Source organism: Oryzias latipes, chromosome 17, assembly GCF_002234675.1.
Source record: "Oryzias latipes chromosome 17, ASM223467v1".
In the NCBI taxonomy this organism is placed as follows: Eukaryota; Metazoa; Chordata; class Actinopteri; order Beloniformes; family Adrianichthyidae; genus Oryzias; species Oryzias latipes.
This window is the reverse complement of record NC_019875.2, coordinates 18,352,501-18,378,175: the sequence shown is the minus strand read 5'-3', so window position 1 is coordinate 18,378,175 and position 25,675 is coordinate 18,352,501. Positions and strand designations below refer to the sequence as shown.

At 40.3% G+C, this 25,675-nt stretch overlaps 1 protein-coding gene across 1 annotated transcript in view; it reads right to left on the bottom strand.

Annotated features, from left to right (window-relative positions):
* Positions 1-698: 698 nt before the first annotated feature.
* Positions 699-25,675, bottom strand: part of LOC101164679 (GTP-binding protein REM 2) — a 46,185-nt gene continuing 21,208 nt past the window's right edge. The window contains exons 4-5 of the mRNA XM_023965306.1: positions 13,126-13,303; positions 699-2,030 (exon numbers count right to left, since the gene is read on the bottom strand). Coding sequence (XP_023821074.1) covers positions 1,708-2,030; positions 13,126-13,303 — 501 coding nt within the window. The 3' untranslated portion in view covers positions 699-1,707. The remainder of the gene's footprint in view (positions 2,031-13,125; positions 13,304-25,675) is intronic.

Below are 25,675 nucleotides of genomic sequence, written 5' to 3'. Positions count from 1 at the left end.
CAAAAAGCTTTAGGCTCATTGAACGAGACAACAGAATCGGAGCAGTGACGTGCAGCCAGAGAAGGCAGGTAGGGCCCAGCCTCACCAGCAAAATATGACTCAAAAAAATACATAAATAAAATTAAATGACTAGGCTTTATTAAAAATAAAAATCCAATAATTGTTTGACATGTCTATTCTATGATTACTTTTTTCTGTGTGGGTCATCACATTTCTTTGGTCAAAAAGAAGCAAATTGATGAATTTCCTATTCAATTAACCCTTGTGCTATCCAAGGCACGTAAACATTGGGAGTGGGGTCATCTAGACCCACTAGACAGTGCGCTGAACGGTTTTTCTTCTTTTTTCTTCTTCTTTTTCTACTTTGTTTCTTCAATGATTTGTGATCTTCACTAGTGTCCATGGATTACATGAAATCTTTCCACCTTTATCCACCTTTGTCATGGTAGGGAGAACACGTCAATATAAGAGTGGGGTCATTTTGACCCCACAAGATAGCACAAGGGTTACACGAGAGAACGGCAGGTGAGGCACAGGCAGCCTGTGTCTCACCGGCCGTTCTCTGTTTGCACAGACTGACTGACCTGCAGCTGACACATACGCTTTACTGTTTTGGTGGAAATTGCTTTCCAGTTATCTACTGTTTATCCCGCCATCCTTCAAGCCTGTTTACAAAAAAAAAAAAGACGACACTCTTATAGAGATGCCAAACAAAAATGCTTTTATTCTCAGAGGTGAAGATGAGTGCAGACAGTGACAAACCGGTGAGGATGTTACAGAGGCGGCGGTGGCGGCGCGCTCCGTGACATACAGGGAACAGTTCCAGAATCTCCCTCCCCACAGAATAAAAAGTCTCAACCTGCGAGAATCGAGGTGAAAAACACGCAAAACCAAATAATCAGAGCAGATCAAGCAGCCACAGGTAGATAGGGTTTTTTGTGTTTGTCCTTCCGTGCTTTGACAGCGGCCCCCGTGATGTCCTCTCCCTCCGTCCGTCCGTCTGCAGTAAAGGGTTTACTCTGCTGATTGCTTGTGGTGCAGTCAGCAAAAGAATATGGCTTGGGTGGGTGATGATTTAACCTTCTATAAAAGTCGCAAGATGAACATCCTGTATCAAACAACGCTTGTATTCAGCGCGGGACATGGACAGACTGTGGAGACATTTGAAAAATAAACAGTCTTGCCTTTGTTATGGCATTACTCATAACACTAGCAGGACTTTGCATTTGCTATCGGCCACTGAGGTACTGTAAATCAAGGGTCATGTGACTGTAAAAACCTACGGGGTCTTAGATCGTCTACTACGCATGCTGGAAAACCAGGGTCTGGAATACATTGAATTGCTATCAGTCTCTACGTTCATTCGTGGGTGCTACGTGTGTTTCAGTATTTGTTTGGGTGACTTCATTGTCCCTCCAGTTAGGCATCAAATCGCTACCTTGATGATTTTCTTTCGGGAGTAATGAGTGATTCAGCCGAGCTGCGGCGTCCAATCAGGCTCCTTATCCGTTTCTCTGGCTGGAAATTGCCTCACTGATCCGAGGGCTTCCATCTCTCCTCTCCTCAAAGTTTCTCTTTCTACCATGCACATCATGTCCCTTGTGGTCTTTTTTTCCCCCCTCCATGTGTGTGAGTTTTTGTGTGTTTATATGGAGGGTGTGTTGTGTGTTTGCTATCTCCCCTGTAAGAGCAGTTGGGGGGGGGGGGTCACAGTGCGCTGAGGTCATGGCAGGAGCGGGATTTTTGACGAAAGATCTTGCTCCCCCCGTGCCGGCTCATTTCCCTGTAGCGGCCCCGATCGCGGTCCCGCCCGTACGACCGGGGCACCAGGCCGGCCAGGAAGCGCTTGGCCCGGCTCGTCAGGCTCTCCCGGCGTCCCGCTCCCGGGTCGCCGTCCATCCAACCGGGACCCACGCAGTCCCCTCGTGCCGTCCGCACCGCCGCCTCCAGCAGCTCGTTCGTGCCGTGGTCCAAAGACGCAGAGAGCTCCAGGTAGACGCAGTCAAACATCATGGCGCTGGACTGGGCCTCTGTTGAAAGAGGGTACACTGAAAGGATGAGGCGGCAACAGAAGCGTAGCAAGCCAGCTGCTGTGTGATGTGTCCCACTGCTCCAAAAAATCTGCTGCTGTCGCAGCGTAACTGTCAATCTAGTCATGGCAAATTGAGAAAAATGGAGTCAGTCAACAGCTTTTCACTGTAGGGATGCTACTGCTGCTTGTTCCACTCGCTTCTGCATGACATGCCAGACATTCATGTTTAAATTCAGACTTTTAAAGCAAAAATGAAAGTTTATGTTAATTATGTAGAACAAGCATATTTAAACTGTGTTCTAGTCATTAATTTTGTTCTTTAACTTGACTTTTTTGTCTGAATGTTGAGGCGGAATTTGACCAAATTTGCATCAGGGTGAAGAAAAAAAAAAGCCACTTGAGATTTCTTTTAGGGAAGAAATTAATCAAAAAGTAGCGCCGCATTAAATGGCGCTCCGCCAATGAAAGGTCGGTTCAAACCAATGTCATCTATAAGGCACACCGAACTATGCAGCTGCCTCTCCACAGAACAAACACGAGTCAGCCACCCCTCTTTCGCTGAATTCTTTGCTCGCCGCCTGTCCAAAAATGTGTTACTTAGCTGAGTTTAAGTTTCTGTGTTGTTGCACCTTGAATTCAGGTCAATTCTGATAGGAAATGTTAAAATGAGAACTTTTATTCCGTCACTGGTAATGATCGTTTTGGAAAATAAAGAGAGAACAAAAATGAATTAAAAAAAAAAAAAAAAAATCAGAAATGTTATTTTTAGGCAATATTAAACATTTTTAAAATTCCCTTCTCTACTTCTATGCCGGTCCCAAGCCCGGTTGCTTTGAGAGGGTTGCGTCAGGAAGGGCATCCGGCGTAGAACATTGCCAAATTTCCCATGCGACTCGTTCGCTGTGGCGACCCCAGATGGGAAAAGCCGAAAGAGAAACAACATTAAACATTTTTAAAACTTCGACTCCTGGATATCTTAGTCTCAATCAATTTAAGAAAAATTGTTTAAAATGTTTAAAATGCAGCACATTCAATAGCCTTTTCTTTATTTTGTTGCTTAGAGCGAAGACACCAAGCGGCAGACAGATGCATTCAATATGGTTGGGAAATATATCTACAGTCCCCAGTGAATCCTAAACCACAGAGAGAAGCAGTAACGCCTGGATGAGGTTAATGATGCCTATAACTGCGTTATTTAAGGCCGGATCCGTTTGCTGCGGCTCATGTTGGCCTCGCGGATCAAGACAGGTGACTGCACATGTTGACAAAGCTCCACATCCCAGCTAAAAGAGGCTGTTTGCGCCTGGTTAAACAAGCCAGACTGATAAGGAAAGCTGGGCAGATACAGATAATCCTGAAACAAATCAATATTATTGTCAGCTCAAATGCCTCTCTCGGCACTTTGGCTTTTTGTTTTACTGCCACTTTCCTCTGAACTAGCATGTTTGAATTCCTATTATTGGTTTGCCTTTTCTTTTTTTTTTCTTTTTTTAGGAAAATAGGACCATCAGACTGACAGGAAATGAGCAGCTGAAAATGAATTGTGTGTAGATTTCGTAAAGTGAGATAATATTCTATTTAACATGACAAAGAAAATCACAAAAGGCAAAACAAATTGGTTTATAAAGGATTAGGAATATCAAGACAAACAAATATCCTACCATTTAAATTGAATGTGATTCAAATATTGAGTGGTGTTTTGTCCATCTTCTTTTCCCCTCAGGGGTCGCCACAGCGATTCAGCTTTCTGCATCTAACCCCATCTTCTGCATCCTCTACTCTAACACCAACTACCTTCATGTCTTTGCTCACTGCATCCAGAAACCTCCTCTTTGGTCTTCCTCTAGACGTCTTTCCTGGTAGCTCTAGACTCAGCACCCGTCCACCAATACATTCACCATCTCTCCTCTGGACATGTCCGAACCATCTCAGTCCGGCCTCTCCAACTTTATCCCCAAAACCTCTAACATGTGCCGTCCCTCCGATGTCCTCCTTCCTGATCCTGTCCATCCTGATCACTCCCACAGAGAACCTCATCAGCATTCACTTCTTCACTTCTTTTCCAAACTTTCCATTACTCTGGACTGTTGACCCTACATACTTCAAATATGCCTCACTCTTCCACTTAGGTCCCTCTCATTCAAACACATGTACTCTTTCTTGCTGCGGCTAACCTTCAATTCCTTTCCTTTCCAGGGCAAAGCTTAACCTCTCCAGCTTCTCCTCCTGACCTGTTTCCTGCTCTCGCTACAGATCACAATATCGTCTGCAAACATCATAGTCCATGCTGATTCCTGTCTAACCTCATCTGTCTGCCTGTTCATCACCATTGCAAACAGTAGAGGGCTTGAGTAATGTTTTGTCAATAAGCATCTATATAAAAGAAAATGTGACGCTATTCTTACCGAAAGATGATTGGCTGGATTCTTGGTCCTTCCCCCATGTCCCTTTTAACAAGTTAGGTGTCCGTTGTAATAGTTTTTATGGTTGAAAGACATTCAGGTTTTTCTTAGCATATCTTTGCAAGTAAAATGTTAATACATTTTTGGGAATTACAAAATACGGATGTTTTCAAACTAAGAAGCCTTTAGGTGAACTTTGTTTAAGTGAGAGGGAAATGCCATGAAAATTTACAACTTTGGTGGTGTTGGATTTCCCAGTCATCGCTCCAGAGCTGGTCAAACTGTTTGTAAAAGTTGAAATATTTGCCAAAAGCTGCTGCATATTTTTAGTCAAGTATTGTTCTATTCCATTATTAGGATTTGCCTTTCAAAATGAACGGCCGTTCTCCTTCCCGTATTTTGTTAAAAAATTTCTCTGAAAAGTTACCTTTACTCCAGTGCGACTGATAGTCCCAAAAATAAATAGTTTATAAACTTCACTGTTTTTTTTTTTTTTATAATTTCCAGTTTACTGACATTTTGCAACCTTTTCTTTAAACACCCACCGTTTGTAATTTATTCTTAAAATATGACGTTTATCTGACATTTACATCACTTTTTTTGTTTATCTTCGCTTTTTGGTCAGCTAAACAATTGGTCTGCATTCACACTGAAGGGAATCATACTAGTGTTCACTTGCAAGCATTGAATGTTTATGAAAACTGGACCAAGACACCCTTTCCCCTTATGTTTGAAATAAGAAGTACCCACTCTTTCCAAGACGCCAAAAACCAGCTAGCTAAAACCATTCTATTTATCAGATTTTCTTCTTAATCTAAATTTTTCTGATCAGAAAACATAATAGTTATTTTACAAAAACACAAAGAGCCGCACCACAGGGAGGAAAGAGCCGCATGCGGCTCCGGAGCCGCAGGTTGCCGACCCGACATGGATCCTCATTTACAAATTATCCAGAGTTGGGTTGTTTAAGTACAACATCTCTTTTCCAAAAATGCATTTCTTAAACAAATAAAAAATTGAAATGATACAGAGCCTTTTGTCAGCATTCATCCAGCCATTTATCTTCCAATCCTTTTTTTCCCTTTCGCGGTCACGGGGCTGCTGGAGCCTATCCCGGCCACTTGCTGGTGAGGGCTGGGGACATCCTGGACAGGTCGCCAGTCTGTCGCAGGGCCACAATCACACACCCATGCACACTTACACTTATGGATTTAGAGTCACCAATTAACAGTGGGAGGAAGCTGGAGTCCCCGAAGAAAACCCACGCATGCATGGGGGGAACATGCAAACTCCACAAAGAAAGGTCCCCCATTGGTGTTCTGGTTCAGGTCCCAGAACCGGGATTTGAACCAGGGGCCTTCTTGCTGCTAACCACTGCTCCACCGTGCAGCCTTTGTCAACATTATATTTCAAATAGAAGCTATGAATTGTGATTATTAATAAATAATGAATGGCTTAAGAACTTGATCGGATTTTGTTTAGAAGAAGCTGGAAAATCAGGCACTGGGAAAAAGTAGAAAGTGTGAGCAGAGGACATTAGCTTATGCTCCAGTAAAAGATGATGAGACAAGACAGACGGATAAGGGAAGGAGGAGGATGCAAGAACTAGTGGTCTTAAAAGAAATGGCGAAGGTGCTTTGTTTAGAAGAAATGTGGGGTTTAAACCTGTGCTCAATTAAAGAATTAGATGAATAGGACAAGTGATAAACTGCTGAAAAGACACGTCAGGGAAGGTAGCAGACGGACAGGAAGAGGAAAGAGATGAAAAGAGACAGCCAGACAGAGGAAAAAGATTCATCCAGATCCCAGACTATGCAAACAGAGTCAGAGTGCATTTCAATCAGGCGAGCAGGACCACGCCCTTCCACACTAAGCAGACTGACAGCATGAGTTCCAGAGTGCATGGTCAAATATGCAGAGAGACAGGGAAGGTGAGAGATAGTGGAATTGAAGTGTCCCAGTGTACGCGCTATAAATAGCTTTTACGACTTCAGCATTCCCATCCGCGGCTTCCTCGTGGAGGATGTCAGTGGGCCGGTCATTCCTGTCAGGAGGGGGGAATGTGGTCTTCGCCAGCAGAGCATTGGAACGTTCTTGTCAGACGACCCAGGACCGGGAATGAGGCATTTTAATATCGCTGACCACACCGACGTCCCCGGGTTGTTTATTTATAGAAGGAGAATATGCTGAGTGGAGGCATCTCTCAGGATTTATCCTGCACCGTCGCCAATCCTTTGTCCTTTCACTCATATCAAGCAAACAAATTAGAACTAAACAAAAGTCACATGATTTAACCCCAGCTTCAACCTAAAAGAAAAAAATCACTGAAGTGTAAACCTATTACAAAAATATGGACAAATTTGATTGCATTAAAAATGTATAATCTATGTACAACTTTCTTCTCTTTGATATTTCTGTCGTATAGATAGATAGAGACAGATTGATAGATGGATAGAGATGGACAGAGATAAAAATAGAGATGGGCAGATAGAGATGGAGATGTATACAAATAGGGATGGATAGATAGAGACATAGATGGAGATAGATAAATATAGATAGGGATAGACAGAGATGGATGAATAGAGATGGACAGATAGAGATGGTAATGGATAGAAATAGAGATGATAGAGAGCAATAGAGATGGATAGATAAAGATTGATAGAAAGAGATGGATATTGAGATAGATAGAGAAATAGAGATGGATACATGGAGATGATAGATAGGGATAAATAGATAGAGAAGAATACTTACAGAGAAATGGAGAGAGAAATATGATAGAAAGCATAAACTACTGCTTTTATAAAAGAACAGAAAAACTGGAAACTAAAATTTTGTGACAGTATTTATTTTCATTTTTCTATAAATGTTTAACTTATGAATGAGTCTTAGTACGAGTTTGTTAAATTCCCTTTTTCAGGAGGGGGATATATAAACACATTAAAAAGGAGAAAGAGACACAGGATCAGTCTTAGATCCTGCTGGGATTAAATTAATCCTTATTTTCAGGATCAAGATTCAATTCAAAGGTTTGAAATAATTGGGGCCTTTAATACAGATGTAAGGCAGGATTGGATCACTAAATCTGAATCCCAATCTTCAGGATCACATACCTAATTTCATCTCAGGACCCAATCCTGGAGGTTTAATCCCACAGGATTATGTTTGAAATACTGAGCCGTAGTTATTACCACTACAGAAATACCACTCAATAGGATTTTAACATAAAGTTCCAAATCTCTTCAAAGTTTGAGTTAGCAAAGACTCTAACATATAACCAAACTTTCAGTGGGTCCCCTGTGCTGAACAGTCCTGGTTCTGGAACAGTCTTTAAATGAGTTCCCCCCCCAACAGACAATCTTTCTAATGCGCTCACTGTTTCCTCCTTTTGTTTTTGCGACTCTTATCAGAGGCCTGGCTTTAAACAGGCATGGTGAAGATAGAAGTGAGATGAGGGGTGTTGCCTTTTAGCCCCTTTGACGTGTTTATGTGCATGCCGTTACTCATGCCCCTGACTACAAACCTAGATAGAGATATGAAAATGCTGCACCATCCTGCTACTGGCAGATAATGCAAACAGAAATGCGACTTTTGGAAAGCTAAAAACCAACAGTGGAGTCGTCCACATGCGGACTGAAACTGTAGAGATTACTGCAACATTTTCATTTTCCAGCCCTATTCCTCAATTACAAATGGAGGCCAAGGTCAAACTCTGCCGTCCCACCTCCACTTCACAGCGCTCAGCACTCATTTCTTTTTGAATCCTTATTGGGGAGGCAGATAATGGGATGGCCTGACAGCCCTCCATAGAAATTCTAGTTAGACTTCAACAAGATCATCCGGCGCTTGAGGTCTGATATCGACTCAGACAATTCTGTAGGATTTATTTTGACTGATCCGTGCGTATCACTGCATGTACTTGACACACAAACGTACCAACACGCAAATGTTAGAAAGCTCCTAATGATGTGTATTAAAGCATCGAGGAATGTCCCGACAAAAAGAATGTCAATTGTCCAACCTCTAAGACGATATAGATAGGTAACTGCTAACAACATACACTCACTGGCCACGTTGTTAAGCACACCTGTCCAAATGCTCATTAAAGCAAATTTCTAATCAGCCAATCACAGGGCAGCAGCTCAGTGCATTTAGGTATGTAGACATGGTCAAGAGGATCTGCTACAGATCAAACCAAACTGCCTTCAGGGCTGCATGGTGGTGCAGTGGTTAACGCTCTTGCCCCACAGCAAAAAAGCCCCGGTGTGGCGTGGAGCTTGCTTGTTCTCCCCGTGCATGCGTTGGTTTTTTCCGGGGACTCCGGCTTCCTCCCACTGTTCAAAAACATGCTTCACATGTTAATTGGTTAGTCTAAATTATCCCATGGCGTGTGTATGGGCGTGTGATTGTGGCGGTGCCTCAGACTGGCGACCTTTCCAGGGTGTACCCCGGGTGACTGGGTTGGGCTCCGGGCCCCCCGTGACCCCTGTACAAAGAACTGTATTTTTTATTTTTATGCACCAAAAATTTCACAGAAAGGTAGAATTAAGACAGAATTTAGATTTAAAAAGAAAAAAATAAATAATACTTATAATAGTTTTTAAATATGAAAAAAATATGAACCACACTGGAGCCCTTTCTAGGGCAGATAAGTCAAACCAAAGTGGGCAAATAAGTAGTTATGCAAACATACTATCCCCTGCTTGCACTGAGAAAATATGTTTAAGTGTGCGTAAATGCACATATTAACTACGCATTTCCATTTTGAGCATGCACGCACTCCTATTCATTATGAACACCAGCAACAACATCAGTATCAAGCAGATAACTATAATTACAAGACATTTTCTATTCAGGATCCCTCCATGTGAAAGCTGCTTACAAAGAAATCTGTACAAAGAGACAAAGAGTGCTCCAAACCTCTTTTGTGTGTGTGTGTGTGTGTGTGTGGTGTGTCTGCCTCTCATCTTGCATCACTTATGCAGGTTCCTTCAACCCCGCTGTTGCTAAATCAAACTAACCTCTCGCCATGCGGCACCCCCACTTCAGTCGCTGCTGCAGAATTCTGTCATGTCGATGTTAGATGTGTAATTTATGCTGTCTGCACTGGAAACTTTCAACACCAGAAAGGATTATTTATCTTTTTTTTTTTTTTCATCGGTTTATGAAACTAGTTATTTACCGATTTTAGGGAACGCTCGCTGACTGAAATTCAAACGCAGCCTGCTAACAGGCTGATAATTAGGTTCTCTTTCATTTTAGGGCGAGTGCTGACACTTTAGTGATTCATGTCATTCAGTCACTGAAAGTCAGAGAGAGTCAGTCGACTGCAGCAAATGACAGCCAAACTCCAATCGTTTTCTTCTAGTCCCACTTCTACTATTTTGTTTTCTATTGTAAAGATTTTCCCAGTGGTCTTTTAATTATCATTATGCAGTTTTAAGCTAAAATTAAGGAGCAGCAAGAGCTCATTAGAAATTCGCCTTTTTGGTTTTTTGGGGTATGGGTGAGACCAATGAGTTATACTGCTAGAAACGCTACGCTAGCTTGTTACCATTGTCCAAGATGCGTAAGGAGTGACGCCATATTGGAAAGGTCTGTAAACAATAAGACATGGCTTAGCAGGTACAGTAAAAGGACCATAAAATAGTTAATTCTGGTCTGATTTCATAAAGAAAAAACCTCCAATCGTCACAAAAAAAGGTCATGTATCAATGCTTTTGCACAAAGTGCAACAGATGAACGACATTTTTAAATTTTCTATAAATAAATACGTCATTATATAGGAAACACAATGCATACCTGATAAATTGTTGCAATTTTATTCAAATCTATACACGCAGACTAAGATTTACTGTTAGACTCCTCGGTCCGTGTTTCAAAACTGGTTGGTAGGTAGCCGATATCGCCGAAGACCCCTTGCGCCCGCTGTACGTGGGGTGGTCCATGCCCAGGGCGGCACGACGCACTCGGACAGAATGAACAGTGCAACCCCGTTGGCAGTCGCGCCGTTTCGGAGGGAAAAACCACAGTCCGACACCGCTACACGTTAGCCGCATTCATGTGTTCACAAAACCTGAAACTCCCAAACCTGTTTGCAACACGTAAAAACTACAGTCCGACACCGCTACATGTTAGCCGCATTCATGTGTTCACAATACCGGAAACTCCCAAACCTGTTTGCAACACGTAAAAACTACAGTCCGACACCGCTACATGTTAGCCGCATTTGCGTGTTCACAATACCTGAAACTCCCAAACCTGTTTGCAACACGTATAAACTACAGTCCGACACCGCTACATGTTAGCCGCATTTGCGTGTTCACAATACCTGAAACTCCCAAACCTGTTTGCAACACGTAAAAACCACAGTCCGACACCGCTACATGTTAGCCGCAACCTGCTAAATGTGTAAATCTTGTTTTGATTTTCTAATGATATTATATCACTTGCTCCAAAAATTGAAAAATTGATTCATGATTTTTCCTAATGTAATTTTGCACATATTTTAACTTTGATACTTAAGCATTTATTGCTATTAAGATTTTTGAAACAGTGTTATGTCTATTTTACCGATATAGTATTATTTTTTAATCATATGAATGACTTTTATAAGTAACATAATCTGCATATATTTTGAATAAATGATCTGCATATGGCATGTTGATTTCTAAAATAGTTATTTTTACATAATAATTAAGTAATTCATCTTTGTCATGTGCTTTATTGATACTTAATGATTCTTAATTCTGTCTGATTAAAGCTAGAAACCGGATAATGATAAATCATGTAATAAAATGGTTACGGTAGAACAGGGGTGGGATTATATAAATTCGCTTCCTTCCACTCCCTTTCAAGCAATATTTATTAGTATGTCTAATTATCTTCAGTTTGATAGTTCATTGTATGATTGTATAACTGATTATTGTATTGTTTTTGAGTATAATTTTTATTTGATTGCTTGAAATAAACCATTTCAAATCAAATCAAATCAAAATCCAGGGTCCACCTACTGGCTCTAGAATTAGAAACCACAAAATGTTGAATTGATATAATATAGAATAATATGTGCTCTCTTGCCCTGCGACAGAGTGGCGAACAGTCCAGGGTGTACCCTGCCTTCGCCCAAAAGTGGCCGGGATGGGCTCCGGAAGCCCCGTGACCTCGAAAGGGATAAAATGGTAGAAAATGTATGAATGAACAAATGTGTTCTCTTTCACTTTTGAAGAAATATAAGCTGATAAATGGAGATTTAGCTAAAACCTCTCATCACACCTCACATTTTTGGTTCTTAGTCAAGAGTAGAAATGCTGTTGACTCCTTTCTCTAAAATGACTCCATCTGCTGAGCAGCTGACAGTTCCTGTCAGACAGGAAAGTGCCACTGATGCCTTGCTCTTTTGCAAGATTTCTCTAAATGCAATTTCTCCTTCTCAGACTGTAAGATTACTAATCAGCAGTTTGCTCCACAGACAAAACAGCAAAGTCAGTTTTACTACTGAGACTTTATAGGTCCTCTGGTATTTTGTACGTTATACTGACTTTAACAGTCAAGCTACAAACAAACCGAGCCTGTTATACATATTCAAGAACGCTATCTGTTACTAGCGCATCTACTTACAGGTGCGAAAAATGTAACACGCGTTCAGTGGCTGCGCATTTTATACGTAGAGGCTGTAAACAGACTTCAAAACTTTGACATGTCCTGATGTGTCCTTTGACAACAAGGACACTTGAATAATAGAGTGTTGAACACGGAAGCCCTAGACGCGCACATACACATGTAAACTTTGCCTTGTTATTGGAAGTGGTTGTTTCAACTCGTATGTCTGGGCCCGGTGTAACCGTAACATTAAAGAACCAGTCGAAAAGTACATTTGAACAGCGACATCACTGCTTTTACCATTTGAGAGAGGAACACCAGCATTTTTAAACTAAAACATATGTTGCCATTAAAAAAAACATCTTTTTTGGAACACCTTTGAAATGTTGGCTTCATCGTTTCAGAAAAATGTATCCAAAAGTCAGAATACGTCCTAGTTATAGTTTTAATTCACATTTTTATAGGAGCTGTGGTTTTACTTATTTCTTGTGTCATGTTTATGCTGAAGATAGCCCCAAATCATAAACATAATATTTGTAACCATAAAAAGAAAGGCATTAACCCTTGTGCTATCTTATGTGGTCCAGATGACCCCACCCTTACATTGACGTGTTATCCCTACCATGACAAAGGTGGATAAAGGTGGAGAGGATTTCATGTAATCCATGGACACTAGTGAAGATCACAAATCATTGAAGAAAAAAAACGTTTAAGGCACTGTCTTGTGGGGTCCAGATGACCCCACTCCCAACTTAACGTGCCTTGGATAGCACAAGGGTTAAGCAAAAAAGGTTTTATATGCTAGCATCTTATAATTTGTGACAAAAAGCAAAATTTATAGAAAGAAAGCATTTTTTATAATGTATACAAAACCACTTCTGCTTTTGAAAGTTGAGCTGGATTGACTCATTGTATTCTGCAGAATTATGGTAACTTATAGACTTTCTCAGAACATTTAAAGATCATTTAGAAAACTCCTCTACAGAAGACATAGGAGATAACAAAAACTGGTTATAGATGTTCTTGGAAAATCTTTTAAGGGTTGAAGGGTTTGTCAGATGGCAAATTGTGGAGAGCAGCGCCGTTACCCACCTTCTGAACTGATTTCTCTGGACCGGACCAGGTCGCTCTTGTTCCCCACGAGGATGATGGGTGTTTGTGGCTGGGACTCCCTGAGAAGGAGGCGGAGCTGGGCCGTGCGGTGGAAACTCCTCCTGTCAGTCACTGAGAACACCAGGATACACACGTCGCACTGCATCGTGGCCAGGTCCTGAGGGTCACAAACGCACAGACACACACTTTATGACTGGGTCACAACTGGTGGATACGGGTGGATTCGGGCTGTCTGAGGGCGAAAACGAACCCTGTGGACTGCGAACATTAGTGCTGTTTGAGTGACAACTACAAATTAGCAAATTAGTCAGAGTGTAGTTTCTTGGGGCATCCAAAGGACATTTATGTATTGGTATGGGGCCAGTACCCTTCCAACCACTAGAGCAGTGGTGTCCATCTCACCGCCCCCCAAGGGCTGGCTTCTTGCTGGTTTTCCAGAAAACTGGCCTTATCTGCTCCTGTACCTGTATCTGTACCTGTACCTCTACCTGGATCTGGTGTGTCTAGCCAAAAAGAAGGTTGGTTGGAAAACATTTTGGACACCGGCCCTGGAGGTCTGGATTCTAACACCCCTTGACTAGGGTGGGGCGTAGGGGCACCGTACGACAGCATTACCTGCCGTCATAAGTGATTTACAGTGTACTTGATGATACAATACACGATGTACACGATACATGCACGACAATCTTATGTTGTATTTTCACATTGTCCCCTAAGGTGGCTGCAAGACCCTCAAGGGATTTGCAAGACACACCTGCACCCATCTCAAAACGGGGCTGCCCCATGGGCCTACAGCATCCGTACCGGTCAACCCTCCATGCAGTTGGATGCAACTGAAGCCAGAGGAGCGGTTGAAGCGGAGATCTGGTGACTGTATAGCTGGGTTCATCGTGCCAGCTTGATAAATGACAGGTTGAATGAAATCTGACATGAGAGTCTCATCACCAGATTAGCAGTTTGTCCTCTTTTAAAACCTCATGTGTGAGTTGGTGCAGTGTTATTGGAAGGACTACGGAGCTGGTGCCAAGCAGGCACCAGTCAAACTTTTAACGCCCTTCCATGACAGAACGTGGAACGAGTTTTGCTCAACTTGACTGTGAGCACATCACGCTTCACTTTGAATCTTCTGACCCTCTTAACAATAACCCCTAAAGGCCCGTTGGGGCTTCCTGTCACAGAGGCTCAATTAGCCCGAGTGGCTCTAGCAGAAACAGCATCTTGTAAGTGCCTGTGAGCGTCCCTGTCCTCTTCGGCTCCGTCTCTTTGGTGCAGTCAGCTGCGTTCGTTGGACCCACAGTGGTGCAAATTAGGTCATGGCTGGAGTCCTTTTAGAGGATTGCTTTTTTTTTTGTTGCATTTCTTGATTTTCATTAGGGTAAGAACTGATGGTATGAAAAGCAAAAAGGACAAGACCAGATCCAGAGATTTTCCAAATCCCATCACTTGTTGACCCATTTTTACATCTTTGTCCAGCAATATCCTCTTATTAATCTGGCCAAAAATCTAACATGTGGTGGGCATGAAGTCGATGCAACGAGATTACAGGTTTATTAAGCCTAAATACCATAGAATGCAGTTCAGTTGTGGATTAGACGCTGAGCTGGTGATTATTCAGCTTAGACCTGGATTAAATGTTTCAGATAAAACATTACAAGTCTCTGGAAGTTTTTCTTTCCAAATACTAGTTTGTAACTACCCAGTCCTGGAAATGACAATTAAATGAAAAGAACCTCTAACAAATTGTTCTCTCAAATTAATAATTTGTGACGAAATAATATTTTTGGTGTTCAAATTACCATTTTTGTATTTTGTGGGAGCGAACTGGCATTTTGCACACAGATTTGGGTATTTTGTGTGCACAAATTACTATTTAGTGCACTAATATGAGCAGTTTGTGCAAACAAGTTAATATTTTGTTCACATAAATCAGCAATTTAAATGCAAACATTACTATTTTGTGCACTAAAATTAGCATTTTGTGGCCCCAATTCAGTATTTTGTGCACAAAAACTAGCATTTTGTCTGTACAAGTTACCATTTTGTATGCAAAAGTAAGCATTTTATACACAGAAATTAGCATTTTGTTGCCAGAAAATACTGACTTCTGCACACAAAATACTAATTTGAGGAACAGTTTTTATCATTTCTAGGGCTCCATATAAAACAAATTTCAGGTATTTTTATTACCTTTAGAAGGAAAAAAAAAACTTGATCCCTTTTGAAAGAAAAAAGAAAACTCTATCCTATAAGTTCAAAGGTCATATAGCTTGATATCTACTAAAACTGGCACTTATTAAATCATATCTATGATCCATGACAGTTAGCAACAACAGAAATACAACACATTGTGAAAAAATATACATGTCTATGTAAAAAGTGTGCATTGAGGGTGTTTTTACATACACATAAGACATATAAGCCAACTTTGTCAATTTGACCTATCTTTTTAGAATGTAATCCCCGCAATAAACAAGGAAAACATTGTAAACATGGTTCAAAAGTTCAAATATGAATTTGCAGCATTTCTACATATTACTTTGCAACAGTTTCTAAAACTCCAACAACAAAAATGTTATCCTTTCATTTTGTATATTTATTTAGAGGGCCAGTAAATATGTACGTACGGTTTACGTAAAAATACAAAACAAAAAAATAAAAAACAATAATTTGCTTGGAAGTGTTATGTGGGAGAATAAACCCATGATTTGATACACAAAGAACAATACTCTTTGGTGGAGCATTGCAGAATTGTGTTTTCTACCAGAAGAATATTTATACAAGGCAGCAGTGGATGCAGTTTATTTTTTTACAACTAAGCAAAAAAGAAAAATTGTGTTTGAGCTACTTTACAGAGGACTAGAAATTAGTAAAGGAGTAGTAAAAGGATGAAACATTTGTTCAAATTGTGTTTGAGTTGTGCAAATCAATGCTAGTGTAAATAATGAAAGTGATAAAAACATAATTTGTTTTTTTTTAATTCTTTAAATTTCGTCTGTGTTACTGTTTTTCTTCAGTGACATTTTATTTTGCAGAAATTTTGTTTCAGAAATATAAAACACTGCTAAAAACGTGAACCATTCCAAATGCGGACACACTTTTCTTCACCTGAAGATGCATGGTAACAGTATAAAAAGATGAGACGTAGAGATATGATAAAGTAGCACTTGAAATTGAGAGGAAAATATGAATCAGAACCAGCACAGAGGGCAACTATGTTATGCAGCTCCATTTCTGTTGTGCTAATGAGTTGTGAAAGAGACAAAAGCCACTGATATTCCAAATAATTGCACAGTAATTTAAACACAAACATCTGGTCCCATGTCACATTGTGTGCAATGAAATCTTCAAGACACCAACGGGACATAAAGCACACATAGTGTAAAATGCGCCTTGCAAATATTGAGCACTTTAACTCTACAGCTGCAATCCACTTTATGAGCCAAATGCTCAACCGAGAGACTTGATGCAGTTATATGGAGTCGGGTTTTCTAGTTTCAGCAGTTCCCAGACTTTCAGACGTCTGTTCCCGCTAAAGGACATCATGGCGGCCTGCATTCAGCTTCTTCTTTCTGCGTTTGCAGTCTTTGTGATGCAAATGTGATCAAGGTAAAAAAAAGCAACAAATCCAATTGCAAACCTGCTTGCAGCATTCGCGTGCCAGAGTAACCAGGTTTCCGGCTCCCAGCAAAGCAGATCGGTATCGAGTGTTTGCACTGCAGCCTGAACCATCTCCCAAATTCCATGCCGAGGAGCTAACGAGATGCTGAGAAGCTGCCCTTTAAATGCAGGGATTGACAATGTTTTCCTTTATAAAGTAAAAAAACAAACAAAAAAAACGTATAAAACGATGAACTTATAAAAATCAAATATCTTTTTGTGTAGACGCACAATTATATTATTATATTTTATTTCACATTTATTTCCATGCAACAAGTCTGCATAAGTCTAAGCAATTTTTTGCTTGATAAAATAAAACCCTTTAGCCAAGGTTACTGAAGAATTTCTTTCAAGTAGAAGATGATAAAAGTAACGTTTTCTGCAGAGCGGACGGAGTTCATTTAAAATTCACCTCCGGGTGGTGGGTGGAAGTTTTAGCAGGGTTAGGCCTGTCCTCATTTCCCATCATCCCTTTGTTTACAGCCCCTTACAACCCCAGCCTGACCTTAGCAGAGCAAAAAAAATGGCGAAAAATATTGGAGCCACCGCAGTTTAAATAAAGAAATTCCTCAGAAATGCAATATTTATCTTCCTTTTCTCTGTACATCATGAGTAAAATGCGACAAGAGCATGTTAAACCAAACACCAAAATGATCATTTTCATTGGAGTGGGTCTTTAATGCATGTCTGTTTGTGAATTTTCACTTGTTTTTAAAAATCTGCTGCCGTAGAGGCTCGGCAACATCCGATTCTCCTGAGAAATTCAGACGCCTGAAAAATTCAAAACCTCTCTTGAAGCCAAGAAGCACCGGATCACCAGATCCCGGGGAAGGGACTTTACGGGGGAGCGCCCTGGCTTTTTTTTTGACGGCGAGCAAGAAAACAGTGAAAGGAGAAGAGGGGAAAGGAACTGGCCACCTGTCACCGTTTGAAAAAAAGGGCGCCGTCTGAAAACGTGATGGAGCGCTCTAGCTTAAAAACTGAGGCCAAGTAAATGTGCCTCTTAATCAAACGCGAGTGGCGTGGCTCAGGACGCTGCCAACGCTCACCCTTTCCCTCCATTCTTCCCTTTCTCGATTAAGCTGCTCCTCTCCGCTTGTGGAGAGCAGGCCATCTGTCAATACCTCCTCCTTCCGCACACAAACTCACAGGAGATGACAGAAAAAGAAAAACAAAAGCCAAGGCCACAAACCATATCGCCATGCTCATTTTTAATTTTTTTTAAAGTTTTTTCCACCGTACTCAGTGAGCTGTCATGGGAATATCATTAAAATCACCAGATAACAAAAGGCACCGCCTGGCTGGTTCGTCCTTTTCTCTCCTGTTTCACAGACTGCCAATGCAAATCTCCCATTCAGCCATTTATCGATTCATTTTCAGCAGCGATAGCTTTGGGTTGTTCTGCTCGATCTGAGCTTCTCTCCTTAATTTTATTTGGGAAAAATGCCAATCCTTAGTTGCCCAATTAAACCCTGGAAGAGCAAAAATGTGTCAAACACTGAGAGAAACAGAACATTTACAACTACTGTAAATATTTAAAAAAGGCTCAACGTTTCCCATTTGACACAAATGCAGACAAATCCTTTAAAAAAAACATGAAAGAAAACACAACCCTTTTATTAAAGAGTCTATATCATGCAAAATCAACTTTTTTTGAGCTTTTAAGTGTATTATAATGTTAATTCGTCACTATACATAACCCCACAGCGGTATTTTGATCCATTCACACATTCCTCTATAAACCTGTGCTCTGAACACCAACCCCTTCCAATCTATAAAAACGAGTGGGTTCTCACATTGTGATGTCACAAAGTGAGGAACAGCCCCTTCCAGCACCGCCCCCAGGCTAACACACACTTCTTCCACTGAGTTAGCGGTGATCAGCGAAAACACTTTCCTCTTATAAGCACAACATCCATCTTTGCAAAAGTTTGGATATTGTTTGTTTTACGTGTGCGAGATGCAGACACCCTGCCGAGGGCGGCTCTAGGTTGACATCATGAAATGGGCGGCACCCACAGAAGCAAAAGGCGGAGCCTCATAGATCGAAGATCGAGTCGTCTTACTTCCGAGTCGTCTTACTTACTAATATTTCATTAGTGTGCTAAAGGTAATATAATATTCTAGATGTGGATATATATTACTCTGGAAATCTTAGAAAAAGCATGGTATAAGCCCTTTAAAAGGACTTAAACTGCAATATTTCAAAGTATGCTGTAACAAACCTGCTAGGTAAAAAATAAAAATCTCATGTAACCAACAACTCTGAAATTAGCCTTCTGTCATGATTTTTTAAAGCAACAACACTCTTCCTTTCCTCTATTCAAAAACAGCTCCAAGCTTTAAAAAGGGTGAAGGTCCCTTAAGGCTCACCTGAAAGCCAGACTGTGTCATTCTTAAAGAAACACCAATAGCTGGAGGGCGGATAATTTGGAGATTCATAAGTAGTAGTTCGATAAAGTTCATACTGTCTGTATCGGTAACAGACACTTCGTTAGACGAAGACGGAAGACATTCGCCGAAACATGTAAGGTATGTGAAAAAACACAACCGTGTCAGAAGAACTTAAGGTGTCAGATTCATAAGTAGTGTTGGGACGTCTTGTTACACCAAACAGTGCCTAATTTGGTGGAAAATACACATAACACCAAAAGTACAAAAACTGTGGTGGGTGAACCATAATGTGGGCTTGGTCGTTAGCCACAGGGGACGGACACCTTAACCGCTTTAACCGCTGATGAGTTCGCTTCAACCATTTGACATAATTCAGCGCATTTTTGCGCTGTTGCGCAACCGTTTACGTTAATAGCGTGTTGCATGTCGGTGCACAGCAGATATGAAAAGCTACTTTTAGAGGAGGTTGTCCTTATTTAGGTTAAACAGGAAAGGGGAGAGTACCCCCCCATCACCACCACCACCACCAAACCCAATTCCCACACAAAAAGCCGTAAACCCTGTCCGCCTCTCTGTCCTAGACACCATCGTCTAAAATAATAGTTGTAAAATTAAAAACATTATCTGTCCATGATGTCCTCTGCCATCGCCCACGAGTGGCTGGGATAGGCTCGAGCAGCCCTGTGACCCCGAAGGGGACACAACGGGTTTAGACGACAAACCAACAAATGAAAGAACGAACGAACGAACGAACGCTTTTCTCTGCATCGGATTTAGCCGATTTATGTTAAACTTGTAAACGGTCGAAGACTTAAGGTACGTCAAAGAACGTGTGTTATACAGACATCATCTCCGGTGTTGAAGGGTTAAAGGTTAAAAAAACAAAAAAAGATCGATTCATACTTTATAAGATGAGTCTTGGACATGGCTGTACCCAACTATGAACCTTGTTCTTGATGCACCAGCCTGAAGTGATAGGAGCTTTAACGGGAAAGGTGTAAATTGTCCCATTTCCTCAAGAACCAATTTCAACTCAGGATTTTTTATTGTGCTAGTGTTATGTTGTTACAACTTGAGGACATCACAGAAGTGCTTTGCTAATGGTTAAAGCGACTCAGAAAGACCAATGATACTTTTATAGCCTTATGAAAAACAAAAAATGTCTCCTCTCCCATCAGGCGGGGAATGGAAGCATAAACTTGAACATGAACTGCTTTTTGTAGCAGAGTATTCTAAACTAATGCAATCTCTCCAACAGCCAACGCTTCGCCTAAATTAGGTCACAGAACAATACTGCAATCCCAGGAGCTGTAGCAGCAAATTCAGGCAGAATGTTGGAAACAGAAGAGAGTCAATGGGAATCGATGAAGTTGTAGAACCTCGGGGACCAATGCCAAGATCCCAAAGGGCTACCGATCACATATATACAACATCGAGGTGAATGAAAAGTTATTAGGAGATTCATTTTCGTGTTTAAGCCCAACAAATCACCTTTTTATCATAGAAAAATACAAGAAATGACAGGAAAGGAAATAAGTACAAAATGTTTTTGATCCAATATGGCATCATGTACACTAAAATAATACTTTTTTCCATACTTATACAGGGTGTTTTTATAAATAACTTTATGATACTCAAAATACGTTGGATTTTTTTTTCCTTCTCAAAGATATGCTTCTACCTGAAAGAAAGGTGACAACTTACAAAAACAAAGTGGTTAGAAAATGATGCACACACACCAATTCACAAGACAAACAAATTAATGGATTAAACATATATGTACATCTTAGGTCAACCTATGGAGAAACAAGGGAAATAAAGTACAAAACAGTGTGATGAAATGTTCACCACACCTGAGTTCAAAAAGACCAAAGGCAGAACTAAACAGCTCAACTATCACTCAATATTTCATTAGTGATGAGTCACCATGACATCCTACTGCGGTGTGTGTTCCGTGTGTAGCACACAACAACTCTTGATAATGAGGACGTGGAGGTTTGGACACAGAAAAAATGTCAAAATTGACTTAGCTTCCTCAAAAAAAGGGAATTGTGAGCAAAGTCAGTCATTAAATCTCAGCCATTTAAAAAAAAAAAAGACTAACTAATCCACAGATTAACCCTTGTGCTATCCTAGACACGTTAACATTGGGAGTTGGGTCATCTAGACCCACTAGATATTCACTGGTGTCCATGGATTACATGAAATCTTTCCACCTTTATCCACCTTTGTCATGGTGGGGAGAACACGTAAGGGTGGGGTCATCTAAGATAGCACAAGGGTTATGGGAAGTAAAACTATAAAAAAAGACAAAACATTCATCTTGAATGAAGAACAAGAATTAAGAAAAAAAATTATTTAAATTAATGTTTCTTCCATTGTTTCAGAAAGTGGTCTGGTCTGTGTGCAAAAAGTTTAGGTTCAGACACTTATATGAAAAAAAATCAACAACAAAAAAATAGGTTTTGTTTGGCAAACCACTGTCCTGGTATGCTATAGGTCGAATGCATACATTAACTTAAAGTAATATATACCTCTAAGTCACATCTTACCCGGAACTGGTTTCCGTTATATCTTACATTTTTTGATTTATTGCTTTTTTTTTGCATTATTGGTCTACAGGGGTTAGTTTTCCTTTCTGTTTCTTTGCTTTTTCTCATGTCTCTTTATGTACTGTTTCGTTGTGTATGTGGTTATTGACAAAAATTGAATTTGCTGTTTTTTTTTTATAAGGGACAGGACATGACATATTCAACAATGGAATTAACTTCTTGTATTTTTCATTACCGTGCATTTAAACAAATACACCAACCCTGAACAAGAAAAACAACCATTAACGGTGTGGACAATGACTCACTTCTCAAGCAGAATTTGCATGATACAACTGGCTGTGCTAGCACTCTTTCGGCTGGCAGAAACCATTAAACACGTTTGACCCTTTTTTGAGAAGCATTAAAAACACGCAGTCCACATGTCTTTATTGTTATATAACATGTTTTTGTTGCTACCTGGAACGCGAGCTGCGTGCTGTTAAAATCTATATGGTTGCAATGCTAGATATACGAGCAAAGCAGCTTAGAGCCTATAGATGAAAACAAAAGGTCAAACATCCCCACCTGTCTGCACAAACACGCATTCACATGCACAGATAAACACAGAAACGCCCTCGCTGCCATTTGGCGCTTCCAAAAGCAAACACGGGCACTTCGACGCACATCTGCCTCATCGGGTTCACTAAGCCAGTCCTGCAGGTCGTCAGAGTGCATACAAACAGAAGGCAGATCGATAAAGATGAAGGGGTGATGAATGAAAAAGAGAAAAAAAAAAGAGAAAAGCAGCTAAAAGGAGTTGGGTGAGTGCAAAAAGGAAAGGGAGAGGAAGAGCAGCGATTGATGAAAACATGAAAAAGTTTGTGCCGACAGAAGCCTGTGACTTTGCTCTTTTTTTTTTTTTTGGTTTGCAGCAGAGACAATGCTTCCCTGAGGAAAATTATTGCTGAGGTCACCGAACATTAAGCTGGAAATGAAAAAAAAACAAAAAAACAACACTAATCCGCTCAAAACACACACACGGACTAGCACTAATACTGAACTCGGTGATGAGGAAAGACAACAGTATCAGTGCGCTGTGACAGAAACCATCTCCGCCAATTTCGCTAATCACTCACATTAAAACAAATCCTCTCGTACACGCGGTATTATTGAATGTCATTGTATGACCCAGATTCGGGCTTTAATATGCTGACATATGGAGCTTCCAGCATGGCCATTAGCAAATCTCTGTTTGTTTTTGTGTGTTTGACCTTTGACTTCCATGTAGAGGGAGGATAAAACACAATCTCCTTTTGGATATAAAGAGGTATTTTTTTAATAACCGCAAACGTATTTAAAAAACATCCAAACTTAGTAATAAAAAATACATTTTAACAGAGCATCATGTACCCTTTTAAAATCACTTCGACATTAGTAAACACAACCAGAATTAATTCATATTTAAAGCACTTCAGATTTTTAAAGCACACTGTAGTCTCTTGGTATAAAAATTAGGGTTTTTAAGTTTGCCTCATAATGCAGAAAATACGGTAAATACAAGTCATGATTTTAGCTTAGCTAGGTTTAAACAATTTGCTTTAATATATTGTTTCCTACAGGAAAAAGATCAATACTGGTGAAAGCCAACAAGCTTTTTCCTTTAAGTATACCAACTAGGCACTGGCAGTTCAACTCTAACCATTGTGCTATCTTGAGGGCCTCCAAGGCACGTTAACGTTGGGAGTGGGGTCATCTAGACTCCCAACGTAGACCTTATTTCTTTAATGATTTGTGATCTTCACTGGTGTCCATGGATTATATGGAATCCTCTTCACCTTTATCCACCTTTATCAAAGTAAGGGTGGGGTCATTTTGACCCCACAAGATAGCCCAAGGGTTAAGATAGAAGGATGTTCACTTTATATGTGTTCCCCTTGTAGTAAAATGATTAGTCTCCACTGACATTTTATGACACAGCTTAGCCTTTACAAACACGAAATTCCTATTTTTCATTGGATTTTAGATGTTGACTGAGAGGGGTCAATGATATAACTCAAATTTTCTTTGGTTTAATGGGAGATGTCATGTTTTTGATGTTTAAAAGCAGCATCCAAAACAACTAAATAAAAGGGAGGCTGGATCATGAAACTTTGCCTAAAGTTGTTTCAAGACAAAAGGAGGTTCAGGAACAAAAACTCAACAAGGTGCAAGCATGACTAAACTGCCCCCAAAAGAGCAAAAATTAAATAAAGCCAATGACAACAATGATCTGTGGTCTTAAATTACATTGACTCCGACAGAAACAGCTGTGGTGATTAGTGACCTAAACCAGGTGTGATCATGAAGGGGCAGAACTCAAGAAACTTCCCTAAAATTAGTCAAATGGACCAAGCAAGAGCAAAATACCTAGCATATAAACACTACTTGTAACTGCCAAACAGACTGCCGCTGAAGCAAAAATTACTGTAACTACACTAAGATCTAATTTTGTTAGTAACACGTAAAAATAACAGTCTGACACAAATGGACAAAGGAAGAGCAAAAAAAACAACAAAAAAAACTAGAAATGACAGAAAATGAGGCTTTTACTTGAGATTTTAACTTTTCTTAAACCTATTTCATGCTTCAATGAAAGATCTGTTATCATAACAAACTTTACCAACAGTCTGCTTCACATCACAACTCAACGATAAAGGAATAAATTGTCTAATTATTACTTTTTGTAATACACATAATTTAACAATAAAATAAAAGAAATTTGCTTTCTTTAAGCAGCAGCTGGAGACTTTTTGTTCTTCATTCCAACATTAGCGACGTTAACTAAGAACCATCTTCTTTCCAAACTCAGGATTATCTTGTTAAAGCAACTCTGTTCTAACTAAGTTATGTACATACCCCGTTAGATTATCACAACCCTCATGTGATGACTTGTAGAGCTAAATCTGAACCGCAGTGGAAAGCAGTTTTTGGAAACTTCACAATTCAGGAGACACAATTGTGTTTTCACTTCATTTGTGTTTGCAGGTGTTTTTTAAAGGTTTCTCAGAACCAATCAGAGTTTGGCGAAGATCTAGACCAGTTCCACTCTGCACTGTTTTGGTCCTCGGCTTTTCTGCAGAAGGATAAACTGCAGTTGGGATCATTTTCTTCCTGCATGACCTAAAATTGGCCGAGCTTTAGCTGCGGAACAGATGGCCTCCAATGTGACTCTCCGATGCTCTGGTATACAGATGAGTTCATGGTAGACTCTGCAGCACAAAAGGACCAGTGGCAGCAACACAAGCCCCATTGTATTTCTCCTCACATTTATGATGGAGTTTTACCCATCTTTTATTGTTAATTGGTTTTCACCAAACGGGGGAGGGGTTAAAATTATTAATGACGAGGACATTTTTTTAGGTCTCAGAGTTGTTTAAGGCAGTGTCACACGGCGACTACGTACATTTTGCTCATTTTCCACATATGAAAATTGGTCTTTAATGATACGTGCGTGATAATTTCGAAGTGTCCTTGCGTTCGTCGATGTCCGTTGACGGTTTCAGCCGACAAGTCTTTACGTGATAACGGTTTCGAGATGTTCAAAATTTGTGGTCGTTTTTAGAATCACGCAGTTTTTACGTATTTTACACAATTCATGCACATCTATTGCATAAATCTTGTGCGTGATCTTTTTCAAGATGTATACACAAATTGTGGCTATCCATGACCGCTCCATGTAGGTCTAACAGACTTTTCACACATGTACCACCGATGTATAACTTGTACATCGCGTAAACGGCGCACGTATCATGTTCAATTACACAATTGATGCACAAATCACTAATGCATTGCATATAAACAGCGCAATAATCACACATGGTTCATGTTCTATGTTGATTTACATGTTCTTTGCCTGTTTTTTTTCGTACTTCTTCCGTGGTTTTAACCCTTGTGCTATCCTAGGCACT